Raw genomic sequence first — 23,533 nt, 5'->3', positions numbered from 1 at the left:
AGCATTGCAGCCATGCACAAGCAAGTCACAGATGATAGGTAATTCCCTCAGTAATCAGACACCAGCTTGCACAGGAAGCTTGGGTCACACCAGTAGATGTAGCTTTTGGTCTTAGCCCATTCATTGGCCAATGCTTTTGAGGGTAACCATAGTGTACAGATAGCGAGCAGGCTGCCAGCCCGCCAACCATGGCTCATGGGTCTCCGCCTAACATATGATGCATGTCCCCACCCACTTTCCACTATAGCCGGATACAGAATACCTCAGGGGCCAAAAAAACAGGTTCACTATAACAGAAGTTCTACTATTTCCGGGTTTACTATTACCAGGCGTTACTCCCATATACTTATAATGGTGCTTGGTCGGGACCTGGCTATTTAGTTTACTATACCTGAAGTTCTACTATATCAGAGTTTACTATAGTGAGATTACACTGTAATGCCAGATTCTTCTTTTGCACAGCGCTGCTGCGGTTCCCCTATTTTTTCACCTTTAAAGGGGACCTGAACTCCTGCACAGGATAGAATGAAAACCTAGAGAAATGCACCCTGTATGTATTTAGAAAGTTTAGCCTAATCTAATTTCCCCTTATCTGTGACTAAGCACAAAGTTGTAGTTTGATCTCTCCTCTGTGTCATCTGACTGCCATGGCAGCGATGGCAGATTAGCTCATTAGAAAGCACATGATGTTAACTATATGTCTGCTTTCATGAAAGCAGGAAGTAGATACACTGCAGATTTATTGCAGGATTTCTTTTAGTTGTAACAAAGAAATGTTTTTCTTTAAAGGTTATTATGCTGTTGATTATCTTTTAGAGCAGAGCGGAAGTTCTGAGTTCGCTTTAAGAGACAAGCGTACGCTCCGCTCGCTGCGATGAGGGACGGCTAAAAGGAAGCGCACATTGTTGATAACAGACAATCATGTTCTTCCTATTACTATCCGGCCTGCATTGCAGCGCGGGGGCTCTGCCGGTTGTGCCTTGCTGCTCTCTCATAAAGATCAATGTGACATTTGTGGCTGCTCATTTTCTGGGCGCTGAAAACAGATGTCACGGCGTTCTATTAGGAACAAGGAGCGCACGTTGTGACACGCCAGGCTGGGCCGACATTTGCATAATCACAGTAATTACACAAAACACAGAGTGGCAGGGCTAGTAGCGTTCCCTGGCGTAATGTTTTTATGTGCTCAGACAGGCGCATCGCCTCCGTGTCACACTGACCGCGTCCATCTGGCAGCCGCAGCGCTGAAGCCTGTCCTCCCGCTGCTCTGGAGCAACTGATAGACGGGAGGAGATCGTCACCTGATTTGGCCGATTTCAGCTGGGTCAGGTGACTGTCTTGTGCGCTTTGGCACGGCAGACATTCCGCTACGTGGCAGACAGACGTACGGCTGGAGGTGATCGGTCAGCGGATCCTCTGGCTGCCCTACTATGGAGCAGACGGATTATATTCTACTGAAACAGAGCTGAGTGCAGTGATACTGTAGTCATGCCAAAACCATGGGCGGCCAGAGAGTGGGAAAAGCCCATTCTGTGTTTCCATGTACACGCCTAGTACTCCCTTGAAACTTAAAGGATACCCGAGGTGCCATGTGACATGATGAGATAGACATGTGTATGTACAGTGCCTAGCACACAAATAACTATGCTGTGTTGCTTTTTTTCTTTCTCTGCCTGAAAGAGTTAAATATCAGGTATGTAAGTGGCTGACTCAGACAGGAAGTGACTACAGTGTGACCCTCACTGATTAGAAATTCCAACTATAAAACACTTTCCTAGCCGAAAATGGCTTCTGAGAGCAGGAAAGAGATAAAAAGGGTCAATGGGTCATAGATTTTAGCTCTGAATGTGTCATTGAGCAAAAAACAATAAAACAGGTAAAACTTAAAAAGTAGATTTAAACATAAAATAAAACTATCTATGTTATCTAAAAACGACTTTTTCCACAATCGTTTATTTCATTTGTTTATTTTCGCCTCAAGTGTCCTTTAAAGTGGACTCCAAAACTTCCTCTCTGCTCTAAAAGATGAGCAACAGCATAATAATCTTGAGGATGCTTTCACACCGGTGCGGTGCGGTAGCTTTACCGCACCCCACCGCAGCCCAGTGAAAGTCTGTGCAGCGTGATATGACGGAAGTGGCGTTTTCTCTGCATCCTTGAGGCAAGGACAAATCTATGTTACCGCATGGTGCTGCAGTGACGTGCGGCGGACCGGAAGTCATGTAAGTCTATGGCGACGCAGGGTGTTTTAAAAATGTAAGCGGTGGCGTTGCGACGTACATGCGTGGAAGCATATTTTTACAGTACGCTTCCGTGTACTTTCGAAACAGGAAGGAAGCGCAAGCAAGCATCACTTCCTGTTTGGCTGTCAGCCAGAAGGGGATTACCGCGTATTTCCTGTACAACCAAACAAATGCGCACAGCAGTCACCTGGAAATATGCTTATTAATGGATCTTCTTTCCTGTAGTTTTTAATCACTCATCATTCTCTTTCCTGGTCATTATCACGTTTTCAGTAGGACAAAGGTCAAATGCTGTGTGTTTCCAGTGAATTCTGTTGTAGGCCTGTATGGACCCTAACCCACCATATAGGCATAGACTTTTGGCAGATGGTCGGCATTTCACTACCGACAGCTATCTGACTGAATTATATCAGTCGCCAAAGCAGGATCATCCACCAGGCGACCTAAGCAGGTGCTTGGGGCTCAGTGGGCTTCAAGTGGCCCCAAATCTGCATCCATGCCTAGGGCCCCATACTCTACTCTGATTGGGCAGTAGCTGGGGAGGGGCCAATAAGTACTCCACTATGGATGGATTGGGAGGTTAGGCTCACACACATTTTACTTTATCCACAAACATAAATTCACCAAATAACTATTTCAGTAAAAAAACTAAAACCAGAAACTCTGGGGCCCGAGCTTTATTATGGTGCCAGAACTGAACATTTGATTTTCCAGTCTAATCAACCATTTCATCAAATCAACTAAAAATGATAGTCTCTGTACTTCAATCTGTTTCAGAAGATAAACAGACATTTTATATTATTAACACTTGATTGCGTGATCGTGTTTTTCTGTAGTTTTTGATTCATATTAAAGAGATCATTTTTTTTCAATTGGCCTGATTGAAAATGGCGGAAATTGTCAGGAAAATTGCCACGTTTAGATTCAGTTAAATATGCTACCGATCTCACCGTGCATTTGTCTTGTCCTCCGCAGCCCACGGACGATATCGTGTCATCGGCGGAGTGCTCGATTGGCAGCGATGACGAAGACGCCGCAGAATGCGATACTGGCACAGGTACGTCAGGTCAGTGTACTTTCTGCTTGATAATTCTTTTGATAAACTTTAAACGAAGTGTAGCCTGCATGCCCTGACATGTGTATGATCTAAAAGGCTATAATGTGAGTAGGAAGTTGTGCTTTCACTACATATAGATCGGGAAAGGAATGGTACAACCATTATCTCTAGAACATGCGTAATCTTTATTAAGACTCCAATCCCGCAGAGAGGAGGCCGGTGGTGTGATCATTCATCGCTAGCAGATCATCGGTAGGCCGCGCCCTCCTCTCCGGGGATTGTGGGAGAAGCCACGTTTACCGTTTTTCCGAAGCCGCCCCCTTTGTGCAGACGTTTTAGTTCATAGCCAGACTCGTATGTGTTGTTATGTCTGTATCACACCGGGCGACGGACACTAACGCGCCATAAATGCTGGAATATGCATGCCAGGAAAGGCTTTGACCACTTTTTTTTTTCTTCTTACTAAAAAAAAACAAAACAAAACAGAAAAAACATAACTGAAAATACAACAGCTTGTAAGATTTCGCTCTTAGGAAGCTCAGATTCTGGGTCCCCGCGCTGGCCGCTGCGTGTTAGCCAATCTCTGACGCGATGCTCAGGTGCAGACGTCTATTCTAGTCAGGACCCCACGGCAGACCTGCGGCCAGGATTTTCTCTGTCCGACACTTCACCCAATCGTCTTTCTCTGATCTAGTGACTAGATTTCCTAGCATTGACTTTCTTCAGATTAGTTTAGATAAACTTGAAGTGAGAGGGATGTGCAGGCTGCCATATTGATTTCCTTTTAAACAATGCACGTTGCCTGGCTGTGCTGCTGATCCTCTGCATCCATTATATTTAGCCATAAACCCTGAGCAAGTATGCAGAGATGTCTGACTGGATAAACCACATGCTTGTTTCAGGCTTGGATCAGACACTACTCATGCATGAAAGATCAGCAGGACACCAAGCAACTGGTATTGTTTTAAAAGGTACGGTAAATAAATATGGCAGCCTCCATATCTCTCTTGCTTCAGTTGTCCTTAAAGAGGAACTTCAGCCTAAAGAAACATACTGTCATTAAGTTACATTAGTTATGTTAATTAAAATAGATAGGTAATACACGGTAATCTCTTACCCACCCTGTTTGATAATTACAGGCAAATGTTTGATTTCATGAGGGCAGCCATCTTTTTGGTTGAAAGGAGGTGACAGGGAGCATGAGACACAGTTCCACCTGTCCTGTGTGCTGATCACCCCTCCCAGTTGCTAGGCAATGTGAATAACAACATAGGAAATCCCATCATGCTTTGCACAGCATCAGGGGAAAAAAGCCCGGGCAGTTTTATTTGATGGGTGAAGCTTAGTTAAAAATGCAGCTAAAAATGATGCTTTGGTAAGAAAAACTAAGTTCTGATGCTGTGAAACTGTTAAACACCAAGACTTTTCAGTTCTGCTGAGTAGATTTTTAGTCCGGAGGTTCACTTTAAGGAGAGGAATATAGTTTACTTGTGAATAATCCTCGGAAGAAGTCACCAGTGAAGCTGGAACTGTTAGCAAGTGATGCCCCCCCGATCACAAGCTCTTCGGTGGGTATCATAGTCCTTGTTAGAGATTTGAAGGGATCCAAACAGCTTTCTTTTTCTGCAGTTTGCCTGGTTTAGAATATGCTGTGGGTTAGCTGCCATTTTCCTCCATCCCCTCCTCTCTGCCTTTATTTATCCAGGGGAAGGTGTGAATGTACAGTGTCCTATCTTCCCCCCCCCCCCCCAGCTCTGATGAAAGCTTTTGTTTGCTCAATGCTACTGCTAATTACAGCAGTCCTTATCTGCTTGCTCTTTCTGCAGTGGCAGGCCTTGGAAGTAGAGCGATAAAAGCTTCTAACAAACATTTAAATGTTAAGCCCCATCTACATGATACGATTCTTTGTACGATTCGATTACGATTCTATTTACGATCTGATTAAATCCAACATGTCCGATCGGGATTCGATTCGATCCAATTCGATTTGCCATTGTTTTGCAATGGCAAATCGAATTGAATCGAATCCCTATCGGACATGTTGGATTTAATCGGATCGTAAATAGAATCGTAATTGAATCGTACAAAGAATTGTATCGTGTAGATTGGGCTTAAAAGAGGGAGAATGGATATTTTTAGTAATGAGCCACAATGTTTATATGCATTTTTAATGTGCTATAAAGATGCCCTTAGTGCTAAAAGTAGTGCTCGGTTCACTTTAAATGGCACTGGCAAGTATTTTACGGTGACTGCTGTGGAAGTCACATCATTAACTGCACCCGAGAGAGGGGGATGCATTTGGGTTCTCTCTAAGAATTGGCTAGGGGTAGAATTTGTGTAGGTAAAAGCTTTAGTAGAATATCAGCAGTGTAGCACCAAAATTACCCTTTATTCCTATGTACTTTTCTGGGTCACCTCCGTTTATAAGTCACCCTTAACTACTAGCCGACTGCATCACGTCGAAGGGCGTGGCCGCGGCAGCAGCCCCAGGACCGCCTAACGCCGATCGGCGTAAAGTCCTGTGGCTCTGTTTTGCAGGAGATTGCGCGCAGGGTGCCCGTGTATCTCCTGCTTGTTGGAGCTCCGCCTTTAGTCTCCGAGCGGCGATTGCCGCTCGGGGGACTGTTAGAAGGCGTAGCCGCCATCTAATTACACGTACAGTGCTGCGATCTGCAGCAGCGCTGTACTGGGGACAGCCGTGTGACATGGCTGTCCCCTCCTGAGGCACATAGGTGATCGGCTGTCATAGGCTGAAGTTCATTAGAGACTTGCACCACCACTGTGCAATATTGCTCATATTAGTCAATAGTCCATAACGCTCCTCAGAAAAAGGAGAAGCACCTGAGTGTCCCGTCAGAGTCGCCAGCAACACGCAGCGTGTCCAGTGAGCGGATCAGGCGTTGCCAGGCGTATGAAGCATGCTGCGAATGGGCAGGTTGAGCCAGTGCTAACCTCTCTTTGTCTGTCCACCCCCCGCCAATACCACCAAAAAGTCTAAAGTTATTGTACCTGTATATAGGTAACTATTTACCTGTATGGATGAAATATATACACACTTTGTATATATTTAAACATTTTCATGTTGATCCACTTCGCATTGCACCGCATGAATTTTTGGTGATTTTTGAAATCCATTTCATTTTTAATTTAATTCATGTCTGTGGATGTTAGAAAATGTTCACATGTAAAAGTTTTTTTTAATTTTTTGTTACAAATTTCATTGCTCGTTCCCGTTAATTGCTTTATCACATCCACTGTAACCAAAAACAATCTATAGAGTCTTTTTCTGAACAGAGGCAACAAAATTGTGTCGTGCCATCCCATGAGTTGGAGCTAGATGGAATTGCCTAAGGTCTAGCTATATGATGATCATAGCTGTATGTATAGCCCCCTGTCTCCACAACTCCTGTGCCCACTGATTTCCTTTCAGTGAACCCAACTGTGAGGTTTAGGACCCCCCAATGGCTGAAGAAATGGATTCCCCACTCTTCTCTCTGATCCCTTTATAAATTATTTAGACATGTTCATCTTCAGTGATCATGAAGAGGTTAGCTTAGCAAGAGGTAGCATGGTGGTATTCTACAATATTTGAAGACGGACATATCAATCAACTCTAGTTTTCCACAGTAGTAGAAGAGAACCCTTGCCAAGGTACGCCTGCTAAAATAAAGTTAGAAAGTGTAGCCCTAAAGCATAGTTCTTTCCATCTAGTACATAGTAAATCATAACACCACAGAGACATCTGAAATCTCTCTGTTGTCCCAGTAACCAGGGTGGAGTCCTGTTACCAGGAGGACTTTCCTAACGGTCACACAGATGGTGAGAGCTTCAAAATCTGAACAGTCTATTAAACAGATCAACCCAACGTGAACCAAGCGAAGAAACATGACAATTATAACTTAAAACGATTAATTTGAAGTATCTGAATGATCTATGTGGCAATTAATTAAACAGAGCAGTTCTGTTCATTTTCAGAATATTTAATAGACTGTTCATTTAGATGACTCTGCATGACCAACATAACTCTTCCCTACTTTATCCAAAGTCAAAACACCATGTAATAGTTCACATTGGATGAGGCTAGAATACAGGTTTGGACAGTCACTTTGACACCTTCCAGTTGGCAGGGTTGGGCAGGCTGGCAGGGTTTATTTATTGTATTTATAAAGCGCCAACATATTACGCAGCGCTGATGAGGGTTGGGCAGGCATTCAGGGAAGGCCCAGTTGGCAGCCACTTTGATAGCTCCAGGTCGGCAAGGTTGGGCAGGCACTTTGATAGCTCCCAGTTAGCATGGTTGGGCAGGCATTTGATAGCTCCCAGTTAGCATGGTTGGGCAGGCATTTGATAGCTCCCAGTTGGCAGGGTTGGGCAGGCACTTTGACAGGTCCCAGTTGGCAGGGTTGAGCCGGCATTTTGGGAAGGCCCAGTTGGCCGGCACTTTGATAGCTCCCAATTGGCAGGGTTGGGCAGGCACTTTAGCTCCTAGTCGGTAGGGTTAGGCTGGCATTTTGGGAGGGCACAGTTGGCAGGCACTTTGCTAGCTCCCAGCTGACAGGTTTGGGTAGGCACTTTGGGAGGGTCTAGTTGGTAGGATTGGGCAGGCACCTTGACAGCTCACAAGAGATGGAGTTGGGCAAGCACTATGATTTCTCCCAGCTGACAGGGTTGAGTAGGCACTTTTGCAGCTCCCAGTTGGCAGGGTTGGGCAGGCAGTTTGATGGCTCTGAGTTGGCTGGGTTGAGCGGGCACTTTGGCTATCACACTTAACTAAACGTATGATGTGAAGTTCAGTTATCTTTATCATTTCTCAGGTCAGGTCAATAGGAGGCTGCAGCAGCTGGCATCAACACACAATAAAATATTTCAACATGGAGTATTAAATAACCTTTCTTAGTATGTAAAAAGTTAAGTTCTTTAAAGGATCCCCTTAGCAAAAAAGGCGGTATGGGAGGTGCCATCTTTATTCCTTTTCGCTGGCAGTTTACAGTTGTCTGGCTGCCGTACTGATCTTTTGGCTTCACTACTGTCTGAGTTGCACTTGGAACAAACATACAATGAAAGAGATAAAGCTGCATTTGATACATCCGTATGTATCATGCCGGGCCTCTATTTCATACAATGGCTTCTTCAGGCCACTCGGGAAGCAGAAAGGAGTTTGGAGCATAGTGAAGATACTTGTAGGCCTTTTGTGGCATCTTTCTCGTGCTTGTTTATAAGTGCTCTATATTATGGCAGTACCTCAAGAGGTGAACTTCAACCATTACCCAAATGCTAGGAATCACATCTGAAGAAAGTATATATAGGTTGATTGGCATTCCATCACCCTAACCAATCAGATCAGAACTGAAGTCTCCTTAGGAGTGGCTGACTAGGAGCAGTTTGGTCTCTCCATGGTTTCCAGAGCTCGTACATGGACCACTCGTCACAAACTGAGAATCATCCTCAGCAGTCAGATGAGGAACAGGCAAGGAACTCTTCTGCTAGTCAAACGTGTGTGTTCAGTCCACATATTTTCCTTTTGTTGTCACAGTTGGAGAGACAATTGCAGGAAGTTCTGACTACTCCATTATAAATTCTAGGAAGTACATTGCCGTGCTCTGTTTTGACACCCTTAAAGGGTACCTGAACTCTGAGGGCTGCCTCTTTCTTACTTTTAAAAGAAAATCTGGTTTAGCTGTAACAGTGTCTCAGTATAAAAAGGTAGAAGATTGGCACAGCAACCAAACAAATAGATTTTCAAAAGGAATTCAACAATGGCACCTTCCATATTCTTCTCACTTTAAGACTACTTTTAAGGCTCCTACAAACATAAGACTTTTGTTACCCAAAACAATCCATGATGGTCATTTCACCATATGGTGTGGTCTGTGCAGGTGTTAACAAAATGCAAACATTGTAACATTTCAAGAGCTATAAGGACAATCCAGCAGATTAAGTGTTCCGCCAATGTGAGCTAGCAGTGGAGGCTGGTGGGCCATTTATGCCAACAAGAAGCCTTATGGCTGTTTATAAGAATGTCCACCAGCTGTGCAACATCCACTGATGGGGCAAAGTACTACAAATCAGAAGAGACGGAAGTGAACCACGATAATGTAGGACAATGAACGCACTTAGAGTCATAGCTGTCCACCAAGCATGAAGTGGATAACTATCAGTTGGAAAAGCCCAATTCCTGGTGCACTCATTGTTTCTATTTTGGATCCATTATCACGAGGCACTTCCAATTCTGCTAAGTGAAAATCAGTTGGATTGAACTTTCTCAGCTAATTGCTTTGTTTTCAGCTGCAGTGGGAGGCCCCTCCTTTCCAGGACAGAGCATGCTCTTCACAACTTTTTAAGGGTACTAGGTAGGCTGTTCCTTGAAGCGGCCATGAAGGATGATCTTGGGTGACCAAAGTCTAACGTCTCTATGTCCGTTGCTTTCAAGGCTGCACTATTAGGTTTGAAGGATAGGTTGAGGGTTCTACAGGAGTAGAAGGGTAGGAGACCAGCACCAGAAGTCCAAGTCCACCAGGAAGCGAAGTGTTGATATTTGCCAACTTTTTGAGATGCCCCCACCCTGTCAGCCATAGGTAGAATCTGTTGGGTTCAGAAAGGCATCCTTTGGCCCCATCCCTCTGCTCACCACCCCTCCCAAAAAATAATGCAGATGGCATTACAGAGAATTTTATTGCCACCCATGTGTCCATTTGACTTATCTGACCAGTGATCATTCCAGTTTGGAGCATGCCATTCATGTGACAGTCATGAGGTGTCATTAACCCTTATTTTTCCATTGGCAGCTGCAGCACATAGTGAGCCTGTGTGCTGCAGGCCTAATAGGGGTTATCACCATTGCATGGTGTGTGGTGTGCTGCTTGGTATCTTCTTCCTGTCCTCTATGTGGTCATGTTGTGTGCGGTCTTATGCTAAGCAGAAAGCTGTTTTTAGAAGGTGCACTTTGTATTTTCCTCTCTGTTCAGAAATTCCATCCATCCAGCACCCCCTTTCCCTCTCCCTCGCCCCCATCCCAGCAGAGATTCCACAAAAGGGCACGTTGACGGCCATAATTTCTCACTGGGGCTGATGTATTACGTTGGAAGACACAGTAAGAAACTAGGTTGACAGGTCACATGCTAATCTTCCTATTTCTACAAGTGTCATGGATGGATAAGAAGGTCCAGGTGGTTTTCTTGTCTTCTGTGTTCACACATCAGCCCCAGTGTCGGCATACATGTGTGGGCGCTCTCTTCCTACAAGCAATATTGGCGACTGTTGTGATTGTGTTTCTGGATTGAATGTCTCCCAGTGAGCTCAGCGTTACCAGTTCTTCAGCCAACCATAAACTGAAGTGCTTCTTAATTGATCTTCTATTTTTTTTTTCCACGAGTGTGAGCGAGGCAATGTTTGCTGATATCTGAGGACTCTGTTTGCATGTGCTATAGCTCGTATTTACCATTTTGTTCATGGGAAATCTTTCCGGCAGATCTTTGTTTATTGGGCTGCCCATAGACATTTCTTCTCTTTTGTTTTCAGGGTGGTTTTCAACGAAGGGAAAAAATAACCCAGCAAATTTTTTATATGTAATTTAGCCAGCTAGTAGTTGGAGTTCTCAAGATGATATCCTATGGCTGTTGGTGCTCTTAGGGGGCTTTTGTCTGTCACATCAGGGGAAAGACCATAAAATGGTTTGGAGCATGGCATGTAATCCTTTTTTTGTACCCATTGATAGGCTACTGTTGTTTTTCTAGAGGTGGTGGTGGACAGTGAAATGCAAATAATCTTGAGTTGATCCAAGTTTTATGTTCATTTTCTACCAATTTATACAGCTTGTAATTGGACCAATCAAAAGTAGTACCACATTTCCAATTTTATGTTGCCTAAATCTGCATAACATAACATTTGTATAAGTTCAAAATTATTAGCCTCTCCTAGTCTCTACATGAAACCCTACCTCCCATCTCCATGGCATAACTAGAAAGGCATATCCAAGCGAACAGCTGGTAGAACTAGAACCCTAAGAACGTCAAAGGTGCATCTTCCTCAGCACTGAGAGCAGCTCGATTGAAAGGAGATAGGACTGGGGAGTGATGTCACTGGGTGAACGTGGACAGAAGGAGGTTTGAATTTTAAGTGAAATCCAGACTTTCTGGTTCCTGGATGGGTTGCAAAATAATAGTAAGACATATTGACTTACAACTAAGATGGTCTGGCTCTGTGAGCTCCAGCCAGCCATCACACGTGGTGAGCTCTGGTATAATTAGAACTCTGTGACATCCAGCAAGTCATGGAGGCCTGTTCTACGCTTGTTGACGGTCTTGTCCTGTCCTACCATGACATGTTCTTCTTTGGGTATGGAAGGTGGCAATGCCAGATGTGTATCACTATATCGCACTCTCCAGTCAATAGGCCTGATTCACAAAGCGGTGCTAACAGTTAGCACGCTAGTGAAAAGCCCTTTATCACGCCTAAACTCAGTTTAGGCATGATAAGTTTAGGTGTGATAAGTTTTTAGGCGTGATAAGTTTAAGCACCAACTGGGTTAGCACCGCAGTGCACAGCTGATCAAAAGTTTTGCGCTAGCAAAGTCTGGTGCACTTTGCATAGAGTTTAATGGCGCTGCTTTGCGTGCAGGACTTTGCGCGCGATCTAAACTTATCTAAACTTATTATGCCTAAACTTATCATGCCTAAACTGAGTTTAGGCATGATAAAAATGGTTATCACGCCTAAAGTCTTTAACTGGGTTATCACCGCTTTGTGAATCGAGCCCATTGTGTCTTCAATGCCAATTCCTAAAGTAGACTGTGCTGGGTTATTTTTACCTTGATTCACAATAACTCCTCTTCTTTCTGAATGGACAACTCTGTCTGAAATGTTTTCCCAAGAAATAAACTGGTAGAAATACATTTAAGCCTTTGGCCTTTTAATAAACCTAGGAAGAGTGAAAGTGCCGCTTCGAAACTGGACAGACTTTAAGGCACAGGTTGGTGTGGGTTGCGGTTCCTTCCAGTATTCACAGGTGGGGTCAGCAGGACAGATACAGTGAGATAAGCCATTGGGCTTGGAGAATGTCATTGATAACTGCTTCTTTAATAAATCCAACTGCAGAACCACAGAAGACAGTGTTGCTGGTTCTTTCTTGTGGTGTGAGTGTGACAGAATGTTCTATAAAGGGGGAGACTGGCTGGTCGTCTTATAAAGAACCGGCTATGTGCAATATGATATGATTGGTGACTGCAGACAGGTCTTCAATGTGTGGGTATCTATTGACAGGAAGTACTGTGCAGAGATGAATCCTAGGCAAGCTAGCATTTTTGGTGCTCCCTGCTTGCCATAAAAGTCAACCAGGTCCATTAGGACCCGCCTAGGTTGCCTAGTGATTGATTAGCTATGCTTCTTGCCTGCATTCTCAGGGGACCACAAGTTTTGGAGACTGCTCTGCGATTGGTGATGTAATTTCAATGTTTTCAGAAATATTGTTTTTTTAGGTGATTAACTGATTATATTATGAAGCAGAGGGACACCAAGAGCCCCAATAGTGTAATTCGTCTTGGGGACAACAAAATAAATGAGAAGTTAAAATTATACTCACAAACCAGGGTTACCAATAGGCAACCACTGTATAGGCAGGTGGGGAGAACAATCCTGACCCCACTCAGGAATAAAAAGTCGCTCTCTGTAGACAGGAAAATAGGGTAACAACCCTCCACCCAGGGTGGACTCAATGTAGTGTACAAGATACAGAGGCGCCAAAAGAATAAAAGGTAATTAAATGAACTTAAAAAACCAACTGGTTAAACAGAGGAGGCAGCGGTGGTCTTACCCCCTCCAAACAGACACAGGCAAGGACTGCGATTCAGACAGTCAACAATTTATTCGGAACTCCAAAAAACAATGCAACGCGTTTCACGGGCCATACATCCCGCTTCCTCAGGCAAAATACAGTAGGAGTCACAGCATCTGTATTATATCAGCGAGCTCGGCGCCTCTGTCAACAGAGGCGCCAAGCTCGCTGATATAATACAGATGCTGTGACTCCTACTGTATTTTGCCTGAGGAAGCCGGGATGTATGGCCCGTGAAACGCGTTGCATTGTTTTTTGGAGTTACGAATAAATTGTTGACTGTCTGAATCGTAGTCCTTGCCTGTGTCTGTTTGGAGGGGGTAAGACCACCGCTGCCTCCTCTGTTTAACCAGTTGGTTTTTTAAGTTCATTTAATTACCTTTTATTCTTTTGGCGCCTCTGTATCTTGTACACTGATTATATTATGAAGCTGGTAAATCATATTAGACTGTAAGAGGCCAGCATTGTACACTGGAGGCATTCTCCTGTATATTCCAGTGTTTCGTGATTCAGGATATGTTCCTCTATGTTATGTGATTGGTGCCATTTGTTTATTGGAGAATACCTGCTAAAGTGAGTCCTTACTGATAAAATAATTACTCAGCACACTGCATAATTGCTTTCTTGAAATTCAAATCACATAAACAGTAGATTATGGGTTGAGAAACCTTTCTTCAGGCTCTTTGGGTGGGGCTACTGCTGATTGGATTGGCTCATGATGATGTTCAGAATGGAATGGGGGCGGGGCACAGACTGAATCTCTCTGAGAAGATTGCAGCCCAGAGCCCTACAAGTCTGTGGTTGAGGAAGTGGCTGGTGTCTGGGCTCCTGGCCAGTTACTTTATAAATGATTTATTGAACATTAGCCAATCAGGGAGTTTATAGACTTAAAAAAATAAAATGTGTTACTGAGTGAGTCCATCTTGTTTCATGCACAATGTATTCTTGGATTTAACATTTTTTTAGTGGTAACATCTTCTAACGGTCAGTTACTTTCTGCCAGTGCTGATTGGGTCTCAATAAATCACCTTAATGGGAATCCGAGGTTGGAGGGATATGGAGGCTGACATGTTTATTACCTTTTAAATAATTCACATTGCCTGGCTGTTCTGCTGTTCCTCTCCCTCTAATACTTTAAGCCATAGTCCCTGAATAAGCATGCAGATCATATGTCTATGACAAATCTGACAAGATTAGCTGCATGCTTGTTTCAGGGGTGTGATATAGACCCTACTGACCAGAAAGATCAGCACGACTGCCAGGCAACTGGTATTGTCTAAAAGGAAATAAATATGGCAGCTTCATTAGGTCTCACACCTTGGGTTCCTTTTCAGCTGTTAGTTGAAATTAAATTAGAAATTGCATTTGTTCCGTTTGTTTATGATTGTTTCAATGAGCGAATGAACAGATGTGTGTATGGCCCCATTCATCGAGAATTGCCTCATCAACTGAGTATTGAGCAACAACTTTGTGGCACTGCCTGCATACATCAACTGATGCAGGGGTCTCAAACTCGCGGCCCTCGGGCCATTTGCAGCAATACAATATTTTATATCGATACAATATTTTGTGGCCCTCGCTGGCAAAAGCTTCCTTATAGTTCACTTCAGTGCTCCCAAGTAATCCGCCGCATCCCCGCCGCTAAACGAGGGCTGCAGAGCCCCCAAATCGCCCAGGGGGGCAATCCGCCGGCATTTCCTGGAAGGGGCAGAGCTTTCCGCTTCAGCTCTGCCCCTCCTGACGTCAATCGCCGCACGGATTGCCGCCTCTCCCCGCCCCTCTCTGTGAAGGAAGAGTGAGAGGGGCGGGCAGAGGCGGCGATGCGCCGCGATATATGTCAGGAGGGGCAGAGCTGAAGCTGAAAGCTCTGCCCCTTCCATGAAATGCCGGTGGTTTGCCCCCCCTGGGCGATTTGGGGGCTCTGCAGCCCTCGTTTTGCGGCGGATTACTTGTAATGGGAGCACTGAAGCGAACTATAAGGTAAAATAGGCAAAATAGTACGCTTCAGTGTGAATTTGAGTTTGAAATAAAAATCAATGCAAGGGACGGGGGGGGGGGGGGGGGGTGATTGTGAAATCCCTTATGCGGCCCAGCCTCATCCTGACTTTGCCTACCTGCATACACCAACTGAACACTCTATTAGGAACAACTTTGTGGCGCTGCCTGCATACACCAACTGAGCACTCTACAGGGAGTGCAGAATTATTATTAGGCAAATGAGTATTTTGACCACATCATCCTCTTTATGCATGTTGTCTTACTCCAAGCTGTATAGGCTCGAAAGCCTACTACCAATTAAGCATATTAGGTGATGTGCATCTCTGTAATGAGAAGGGGTGTGGTCTAATGACATCAACACCCTATATCAAGTGTGCATAATTATTAGGCAACTTCCTTTCCTTTGGCAAAATGGGTCAAAAGAAGGACTTGACAGGCTCAGAAAAGTCAAAAATAGTGAGATATCTTGCAGAGGGATGCAGCACTCTTAAAATTGCAAAGCTTCTGAAGCGTGATCATCGAACAATCAAGCGTTTCATTCAAAATAGTCAACAGGGTCGCAAGAAGCGTGTGGAAAAACCAAGGCGCAAAATAACTGCCCATGAACTGAGAAAAGTCAAGCGTGCAGCTGCCAAGATGCCACTGGCCACCGGTTTGGCCATATTTCAGAGCTGCAACATCACTGGAGTGCCCAAAAGCACAAGGTGTGCAATACTCAGAGACATGGCCAAGGTAAGAAAGGCTGAAAGACGACCACCACTGAACAAGACACACAAGCTGAAACGTCAAGACTGGGCCAAGAAATATCTCAAGACTGATTTTTCTAAGGTTTTATGGACTGATGAAATGAGTGAGTCTTGATGGGCCAGATGGATGGGCCCATGGCTGGATTGGTGAAGGGCAGAGAGCTCCAGTCCGACTCAGACGCCAGCAAGGTGGAGGTGGAGTACTGGTTTGGGCTGGTATCATGAAAGATGAGCTTGTGGGGCCTTTTCGGGTTGAGGATGGAGTCAAGCTCAACTCCCAGTCCTACTGCCAGTTTCTGGAAGACACCTTCGAACAGTGGTACAGGAAGAAGTCTGCATCCTTCAAGAAAAACATGATTTTCATGCAGGACAATGCACCATCACATGCGTCCAAGTACTCCACAGCGTGGCTGGCAAGAAAGGGTATAAAAGAAGAAAAACTAATGACATGGCCTCCTTGTTTACCTGATCTGAACCCCATTGAGAACCTGTGGTCCATCATAAAATGTGAGATTTACAAGGAGGGAAAACAGTACACCTCTCTGAACAGTGTCTGGGAGGCTGTGGTTGCTGCTGCACGCAATGTTGATGGTGAACAGATCAAAACACTGACAGAATCCACGGATGGCAGGCTTTTGAGTGTCCTTGCAAAGAAAGGTGGCTATATTGGTCACTGATTTGTTTTTTTTGTTTTTGAATGTCAGAAATGTATATTTGTGAATGTTGAGATGTTATATTGGTTTCACTGGTAAAAATAAATAATTGAAATTGGTACATATTTGTTTTTTGTTAAGTTGCCTAATTATGCACAGTAATAGTCACCTGCACACACAGATATCCCCCTAAAATAGCTAAAACTAAAAACAAATTAAAAACTACTTTCAAAAATATTCAGCTTTGATATTAATGAGTTTTTTGGGTTCATTGAGAACATGGTTGTTGTTCAATAATAAAATTATTCCTCAAAAATACAACTTGCCTAATAATTCTGCACTCCCTGTATTAGCAAAAGCTTTGTGGCACTACCTGCATATACCAACAAAGCACTCTATTGGGAACAATTTAATGGCTCTGCCTGCATACACCAACTGAGCACTCTATTAGGGATAGCTTTGTGACACTGCCTGCATATACCAACTGAACACTCTATTAGGGATAGCTTTGTGACACTGCCTGCATATACCAACTGAGCACTACATTAGGGATAGCTTTGCAACACTGCCTGCATACACCAACTGAGCACTACATTAGGGATATCTTTGTGGTGTTGCCTGCATACACCTACTGTGCACTCTTTTAGGAACAGCTTTGTGACGCTTCCTGCATACGGCAACTGTGCACTCTATTAGGGTTAGCTTTGTGGTGTTGCCTGCATAGAAGAACTGGAGCTGTTCTGACTGAAACAAGAGTTCCTACCCTACATAGCTCTGACCTGATTCATATCAAATCGCAGACCATGAAAGAGTTTGGATTTAACAGGCAGCAAATCGTGAGCCAACAGATGGGTCACTCTACGGACCACAGGCCGGCGGAGGGTCATTAGCCCCACATTGATGGGTGACAGCGAGCGGTACCAGTACTGCCATGTCAGCCGCTAATGGCTCTGCTTGACGGCAATACGTGAAGCACATCGAGGCCAGCTGACATGCCGTGCTGGGAACGCCGCAGTAAAGATTTGTATTATTTTGACTGTCAACATCAAAACAGAGCAGCACTGCTTCAGAGAAACACAGAAAATCCATTTTAACAGCCTGAAGGCAGAAGCATGGCGTTCGGCGAGGTCGCTGAACCGTGGCAAACTCTCTATTTGTCATCATTTCAAGACACGTCCTGTATCGGCTGTGTGTCCTTGCTTGGCTTCTCCGGGGCCGGGCACAGCAGCCGGTCAGGTGCCGCAACAGAAGGAACGCTGTGCTGACAATATGGCCTGCAGGTGTATACAGAACAAAGAGCGGCTGTGCTCTGTCTTACAGGGAGGACACACAGATGCTGCTAGGCTCTAAGGCGGTGTGTGATGGCCACAAAGACGAAATGTGAACATCAAGAATACCTGTGCTGTATATACTAGTGTACTCCATTCAGGCAGTTACTGAGCGGACGTCTGAGGATTCCTACACTCAACATGGGCCTTCAGGATTGGGACTGTCAGGATCTGGACTGTGGAATGATCATGAATAATTCAATCATAAATCGCATCTGAATTTTTAATGTAACCTGGCTGTACACCAGTCTTAAAGTGATTTCTGCACCAACAACTTTACGCTAGCGATTGACCAAGGTTGCCTCTGACCCCTCTAACCCAGCTCACTCCATCTTCCAACTTATGCCTTTCAGGTGTGAGATAGCAGTCAGTCGCAACAAAAACTTCCAGGCACACAAACAGCTCCTTCCCTCAGGAGGAAGCCATACTCAACCTCCGGAGCGTTATGCCGCTCAGGAGGTTTTGTTACTTTGTGCCCCCAGGATTAATTAATTTGCTGTAATGGCTGCAATACCGTTATCTAGCACTAGGCTGGCTAGTACTAGTGTCTGGCACCCCCCGATCTCCCTATCCAGCCAGTTTATACATTACCCAGCCTGGATCCAGCGATCGATGCAGCCTCCCCGGACAGCTCCGGTCTTCACTATGGGGAGGATCGCACATGACGTCATGACATCATGCGAGAGACCGAAGCTGTGTGGGGAGGCTGCGAGATTGCTGGATCCAGGCTGGGTAATGTATAAACGGGGGGATCCTGGGGTGCCGGACACTTGTACTAGTTAGCCTAGTGCTAGCTAAAGGTTTTGCAGCCATTGCAGCAAATTAATAAATCCTGGGGCACCCTGAGGACAGAGAGCGGTATGCCCGACACAGTGTCGGGCATACCGCTAAGGAGGTTAATGCTGAACCATGCTAGAGCTGCTAAGAATTGAAAACATTACAGCACATAATTGAAAATTAACTTTTCTCACCTTGTCTTCTACCACTTTAACTTATATACTGTCCCTGATTTGTAATATCTATATTGTCTGTCTTTGTATTGTTTTGTCTGTGTCCGTTAAACAACTTCCAAGTTAAATTCCTTGTAAATGCAAACTTATTTGGCCAAGTAAAATTGATTACGGTTCTGTTAGCCATCTTGGCTGCCTGTGCTGATATTTTTTCCAAATTGGGTTCTTGTGAACCTTTGTGGATCCCTGAACTTGAACAACAGTTCACCTGTAGTCCTGCCCCATCCCGTCCCTCCACTGGCTGAAGAATTGTCTGGCTGAAACATAAAATGGGGATTCTGAATTCAGCCAAGAAGCTCTGAAAAATTGAGATGATGTAGACCAATCTAGAACCAGTAGAGAATGGCGGACATGACGAGTCTTCACCGAGCACTAGAAGAGGAATGGAATCGGAGGAAGAAGACTCCAGCTTATGGTGATCCCTGTGTAGATCAGGGTTTCCCAACCCTGTCCTCAAAGCCCACCAGCCGTACTTGGTACCTCAAATATTCACAGGTGAGATAATTAGTAATTAGTGTCGTGGCAGTGCTGATTAACTACCTCTGTGGTCTTCAACAAAAGCTCTGTTGATAGTACTTGAGGACAGGGCTAGGAAGCCCTGGTGTAGATGGATGGGAAAGATAAGGAACTGGGTGGGCTACAGTTAAAATTTTACCAGATTAAAGCAGTCTGCTATTTCAGCCACAGACATGAGGCCATCACACAATGAGCAATTCAGGCAAATGTCTTTTCCTGCTTATGGGTCCCTTTAGTTCTAATCATGTTGCATGCCAGTTCACCTTTCACCGACTTTACATCTTACAGGGCCACACCATGGTCGCAGGGTGGTGGGGGACTGCAGTACATGTTGTGCAAACGCCAATCTGAGGTTGAAAATGGAAACTACTAAGATTGGGTATTCATTTAATACCCTCTATCTAGTAGTTTTAATTCAACTGTTTTGCAAAACTCAAAAAGGTATAACATCCACCTTAATGGACCAAAATTTATGCTAAATGGGTTCTAATTAATGGAAACCAACCAATTAGCTAGTTTTCAACTATGGAAAAGTCTGCAAATCTGTATGTAACTGACTAATCCAAATGATAGTGGCCTACCCTGAACAGTCAGGTCGTTCAGGAAACAAAAGCGGTGTGTGTATCACGACTATATTGCCTCAGGAGTACTTGTATAGCAATACCATATTGCCTCAGGAGTACTTCAGCATCAAGACCATATTTCCTCAGGAATACTTCTGTGTCAAGACCATATTGCCTCAAGTGTACTTGTATAGCAAGACCATATTGCCTCAGGAGTACTTGTATAGCAAGACCATATTGCCTCAGGAGTACTTCAGTATCACGACCATATTGGCTCAGGAGTACTTCAGCATCAAGACCATATTTCCTCAGGAATACTTCTGTGTCAAGACCATATTGCCGCAGGTGTACTTGTATATCAAGATCATATTGCCTCAGGAGTACTTCAGTATCAAGACCATATTGCCTCAGGTGTACTTCAGAGTCAAGATCATATTGCCTCAGGAGTACTTGTATAGCAAGATCATATTGCCTCGGGTGTACTTGTATAGCAAGATCATATTGCCTCAGGAGTACTTCAGTATCAAGACCATATTGCCTCAGGAATACTTCTGTGTCAAGACCATATTGCCTCAGGTGTACTTGTGCATCAGGATCATATTGCCTCATGGATACTTGTGTATCAAGACTACATTGCCTCAGGAGTACTTGTGTATCAGGATCATATTGCCTTATGGATACTTCTGTATCAAGACCATATTGCCTCAGGGGTACTTGTGTATCAAGATCATTTTGCCTAAGGTAAACTACATTCCCCGGGGATATGTCTGCATTCCCTCAATCAAACGCTGATCATCAGTGCTCAGAATAGAAAGCAGTGCGAATTGGCAGACATTGCTGCTCCAAACTACTGGCGTGTGGAGGCCACATAATCACAAACAATGTGTACGAAGAGTCCGCCGCACATGGGGGATTTTTATTACTATACTTCAGATCAGGTGTTTTTGTCACTATAACCGTTAGGGGTATGAAGATCATGATGGCCACAGTTGTTTTCTTACCCTCGAGATGGACCCAAAGGCCATAAAGGGCACCAAGGAGAGGCAAGGGAAGGGTGTGAACTTTTTTGGGGGGGGAGGGGGCATCAAAGTTTTGATGGGAGGCCCCATGAATTGTAGTTGCATCACTGGCCACTCAAGCACTCTATTAAAAAATCTCTGACTATGGAAGCCATAGATCCAGCCTCATCGGGCCAACATTAGCCAAGCTAATCACGATCTTGGAGCGACCAAATATGCAAGGATGGACTTAAGTACTGATCACACCAGATCCCAAGACAATGGTATCATTCATAAGAGGCATGTTTTGGTGGTCTAGAGTCTATCGCCTAAAAATAATCATTTGCTTCAGTAACACCAGAGATGATGTTCTTGACTGTCTTGGATAAACATTCATTTAAATCAAAAGGTGTCCTGTGTCATTGTTGATGACATAATCAGTGATCCAGTGCTTTGTATTTTTATATACACCATATATAATAGAATATATATATATATATATATATATATATATATATATATATATATATATATATATATATATATATTTAGAAATCCTCTGTGTTGGACTGCTGTTCCCTGACCACCACCAAACTATAGCCTACAGTATTTTTGAACGGTGTCTTCAATCTATTTTGACTGTATTTTTCCAAAGGGAGGAAACTCTTTACTAGATTATAATACTAATATCGGTTTCTTTATCACTATAGCTTTTTTTAAGAATTTACCAAACTCTACCCACTGCCATTATTTCCTATGAAATGATGCAGAGAAGAAGAAACAAGTTTTCATGGAAATAGCGTAATGGTTATATTGGTAGCGGCTGCCTCTTGGCAGTTGGCTGAGACTTCCCCAATTTTCATATTTCAGTGATGACCGTAATCTACTAATTAAGATTACGCAAAATTTCTTGTAGATTTTCGCAATTATGGCCATTTACGTAATTACCATTTGCACATTCAAGTGAGTTTGTGCAAAACATTTGTAATTTTGCGCCATTTTCGTTTAGCGGTTACAATGGACCTGAACTCTGAACGTTCTCTCTACTGTAAAAGATACACAACAGCATAATCATCTTCAAACAAAAACATTTCTTTGTTGCAGCCGATACAAATCCTAAAATAAATCTGCACGGTTTCTACTTCCTGATTCATGGAAGCAGACATATTGTTTACAGCCTGTGCTTTCAAATGAGCTTATCTGCCATCTCTGCCATGGTAGTCATGTGACACAGGGGAGAGATCAAATTACAATTTGTGATTAGACATAGATGAAGGGGGATTAGAGAGGCTATACTCTCTAAATACATACAGGGCACATTTCTGTTATCCTTCTATTCTGTGCAAGAATTCAGGTCCACTTTAATAGCAAAAGCCCCCATACATGCCATCATCACCAACATTGCTTTGCATGTTAAGGAGAATAATTTGTAAAAAAAAAAAAAATAACTTGTAGTCTTTGCATTTTTAAAATCAGTTTGCTCAAATGAAAAAAATGTTGTTGTTTTTTAAAAAATTGACAATTTAAGAAAACTTTTTTTCCTTTGCATTTTTAACCTCCTAATCATTACGCCGCTCAGGAGGTTTTGCAGCCTATAGTCCTCCAGTATATATTTAAAGGGGAACTTCAGCCTAAACAAACATACTGTCATCAAGTTACATTTGTTATGTTAATTAGAATAGATAGATAATATAATCTCTTACCCACCCTGTTTTAAAAGAACAGGCAAATGTTTGTGATTCATGGGGGCTGCCATCTTTGTCATGGGGGCAGCCATCTTTTTGGTTGAAAGGAGGTGACAGGGAGCATGAGACACAGTTCCAACTGTCCTGTGTCCTGATAACCCCTCCCAGCTGCGAGCACTAGACTTCAAATGTCAAATTCAAAATGTAAAAAAAAATAAAATAAAAAAATTGCACCAAAACAGCAGAACGAGAAGAACAAAATCAGAAATCCCATCATGCTTTGCACAGCATTAGGGGAAAAATGTCCGGGCAGTTTTCTTCTGTGCAGCTAAAAATGAGGCTTGTATAAGAGAAACAAAGTTCTGATGCTGTGAAACTGATGCTGTGATGCTGATCCCCCCCTAACCCCCCCCCCCCCCGATCTCCCCGCTAATACATTACCCAGCCTGGATCCAGCGATCGGCGCAGCCTCCCCGAACAGCTTCGGTCTTCACTATGGGGAGGATCACACATGACGTCATGACGTCGGTGACGTCATGCACAAACCTGATCCTCCCCATAGAGAGACCGGAGCTGTGCAGGGAGGCTGCGCCGATCGCTGGATCCAGGCTGGATAATGTATTAGCGGGGGGATCGGGGAGGATCAGCAGCGATCGGGGTGCAACCTGTATTAGCTAGCTTAGTGCTAGCTAAAGCTTTTACAGGTATGGGATCTGTTAAATTTATACTGGGGGACTCCTGGCGACAGCAAGCGGTATACCCGACACAGTGTCGGACATACCACTAAGGAAGTGAAAGTCGATTTTTTTTTTAAAACTACTAGGCCCTTTTGAGTTTTTTTGCCCTGTCCCAACTATTCCTCTTAACATACATAGCAATTTTGGTGATGACAGCATGTATGGGGCCTT

General features: G+C 43.9%; 1 protein-coding gene across 21 annotated transcripts in view; it reads left to right on the top strand.

The window, feature by feature from the left end:
* The window catches only part of NRXN3 (neurexin 3), a 705,883-nt gene that overhangs the window by 662,278 nt on the left and 20,072 nt on the right, over nucleotides 1-23,533 (top strand). For 18 of the 21 annotated variants that reach the window (XR_011024153.1, XR_011024151.1, XM_068254465.1 and 15 more), the window contains one exon: nucleotides 3,219-3,309. Coding sequence is in view for 18 of the 21 variants with exons in the window: in XM_068254465.1 (XP_068110566.1) it covers nucleotides 3,219-3,309 (91 nt within the window). In the remaining 3 variants the exon portion in view is untranslated. The remainder of the gene's footprint in view (nucleotides 1-3,218; nucleotides 3,310-23,533) is intronic. The other 3 variants (XR_011024152.1, XM_068254460.1, XM_068254450.1) reach the window with 1 other exon arrangement.

This window comes from Hyperolius riggenbachi, chromosome 9 (assembly GCF_040937935.1).
Source record: "Hyperolius riggenbachi isolate aHypRig1 chromosome 9, aHypRig1.pri, whole genome shotgun sequence".
Taxonomy (NCBI): domain Eukaryota; kingdom Metazoa; phylum Chordata; class Amphibia; order Anura; family Hyperoliidae; genus Hyperolius; species Hyperolius riggenbachi.
This window is presented reverse-complemented; position numbering and strand designations above follow the sequence as displayed.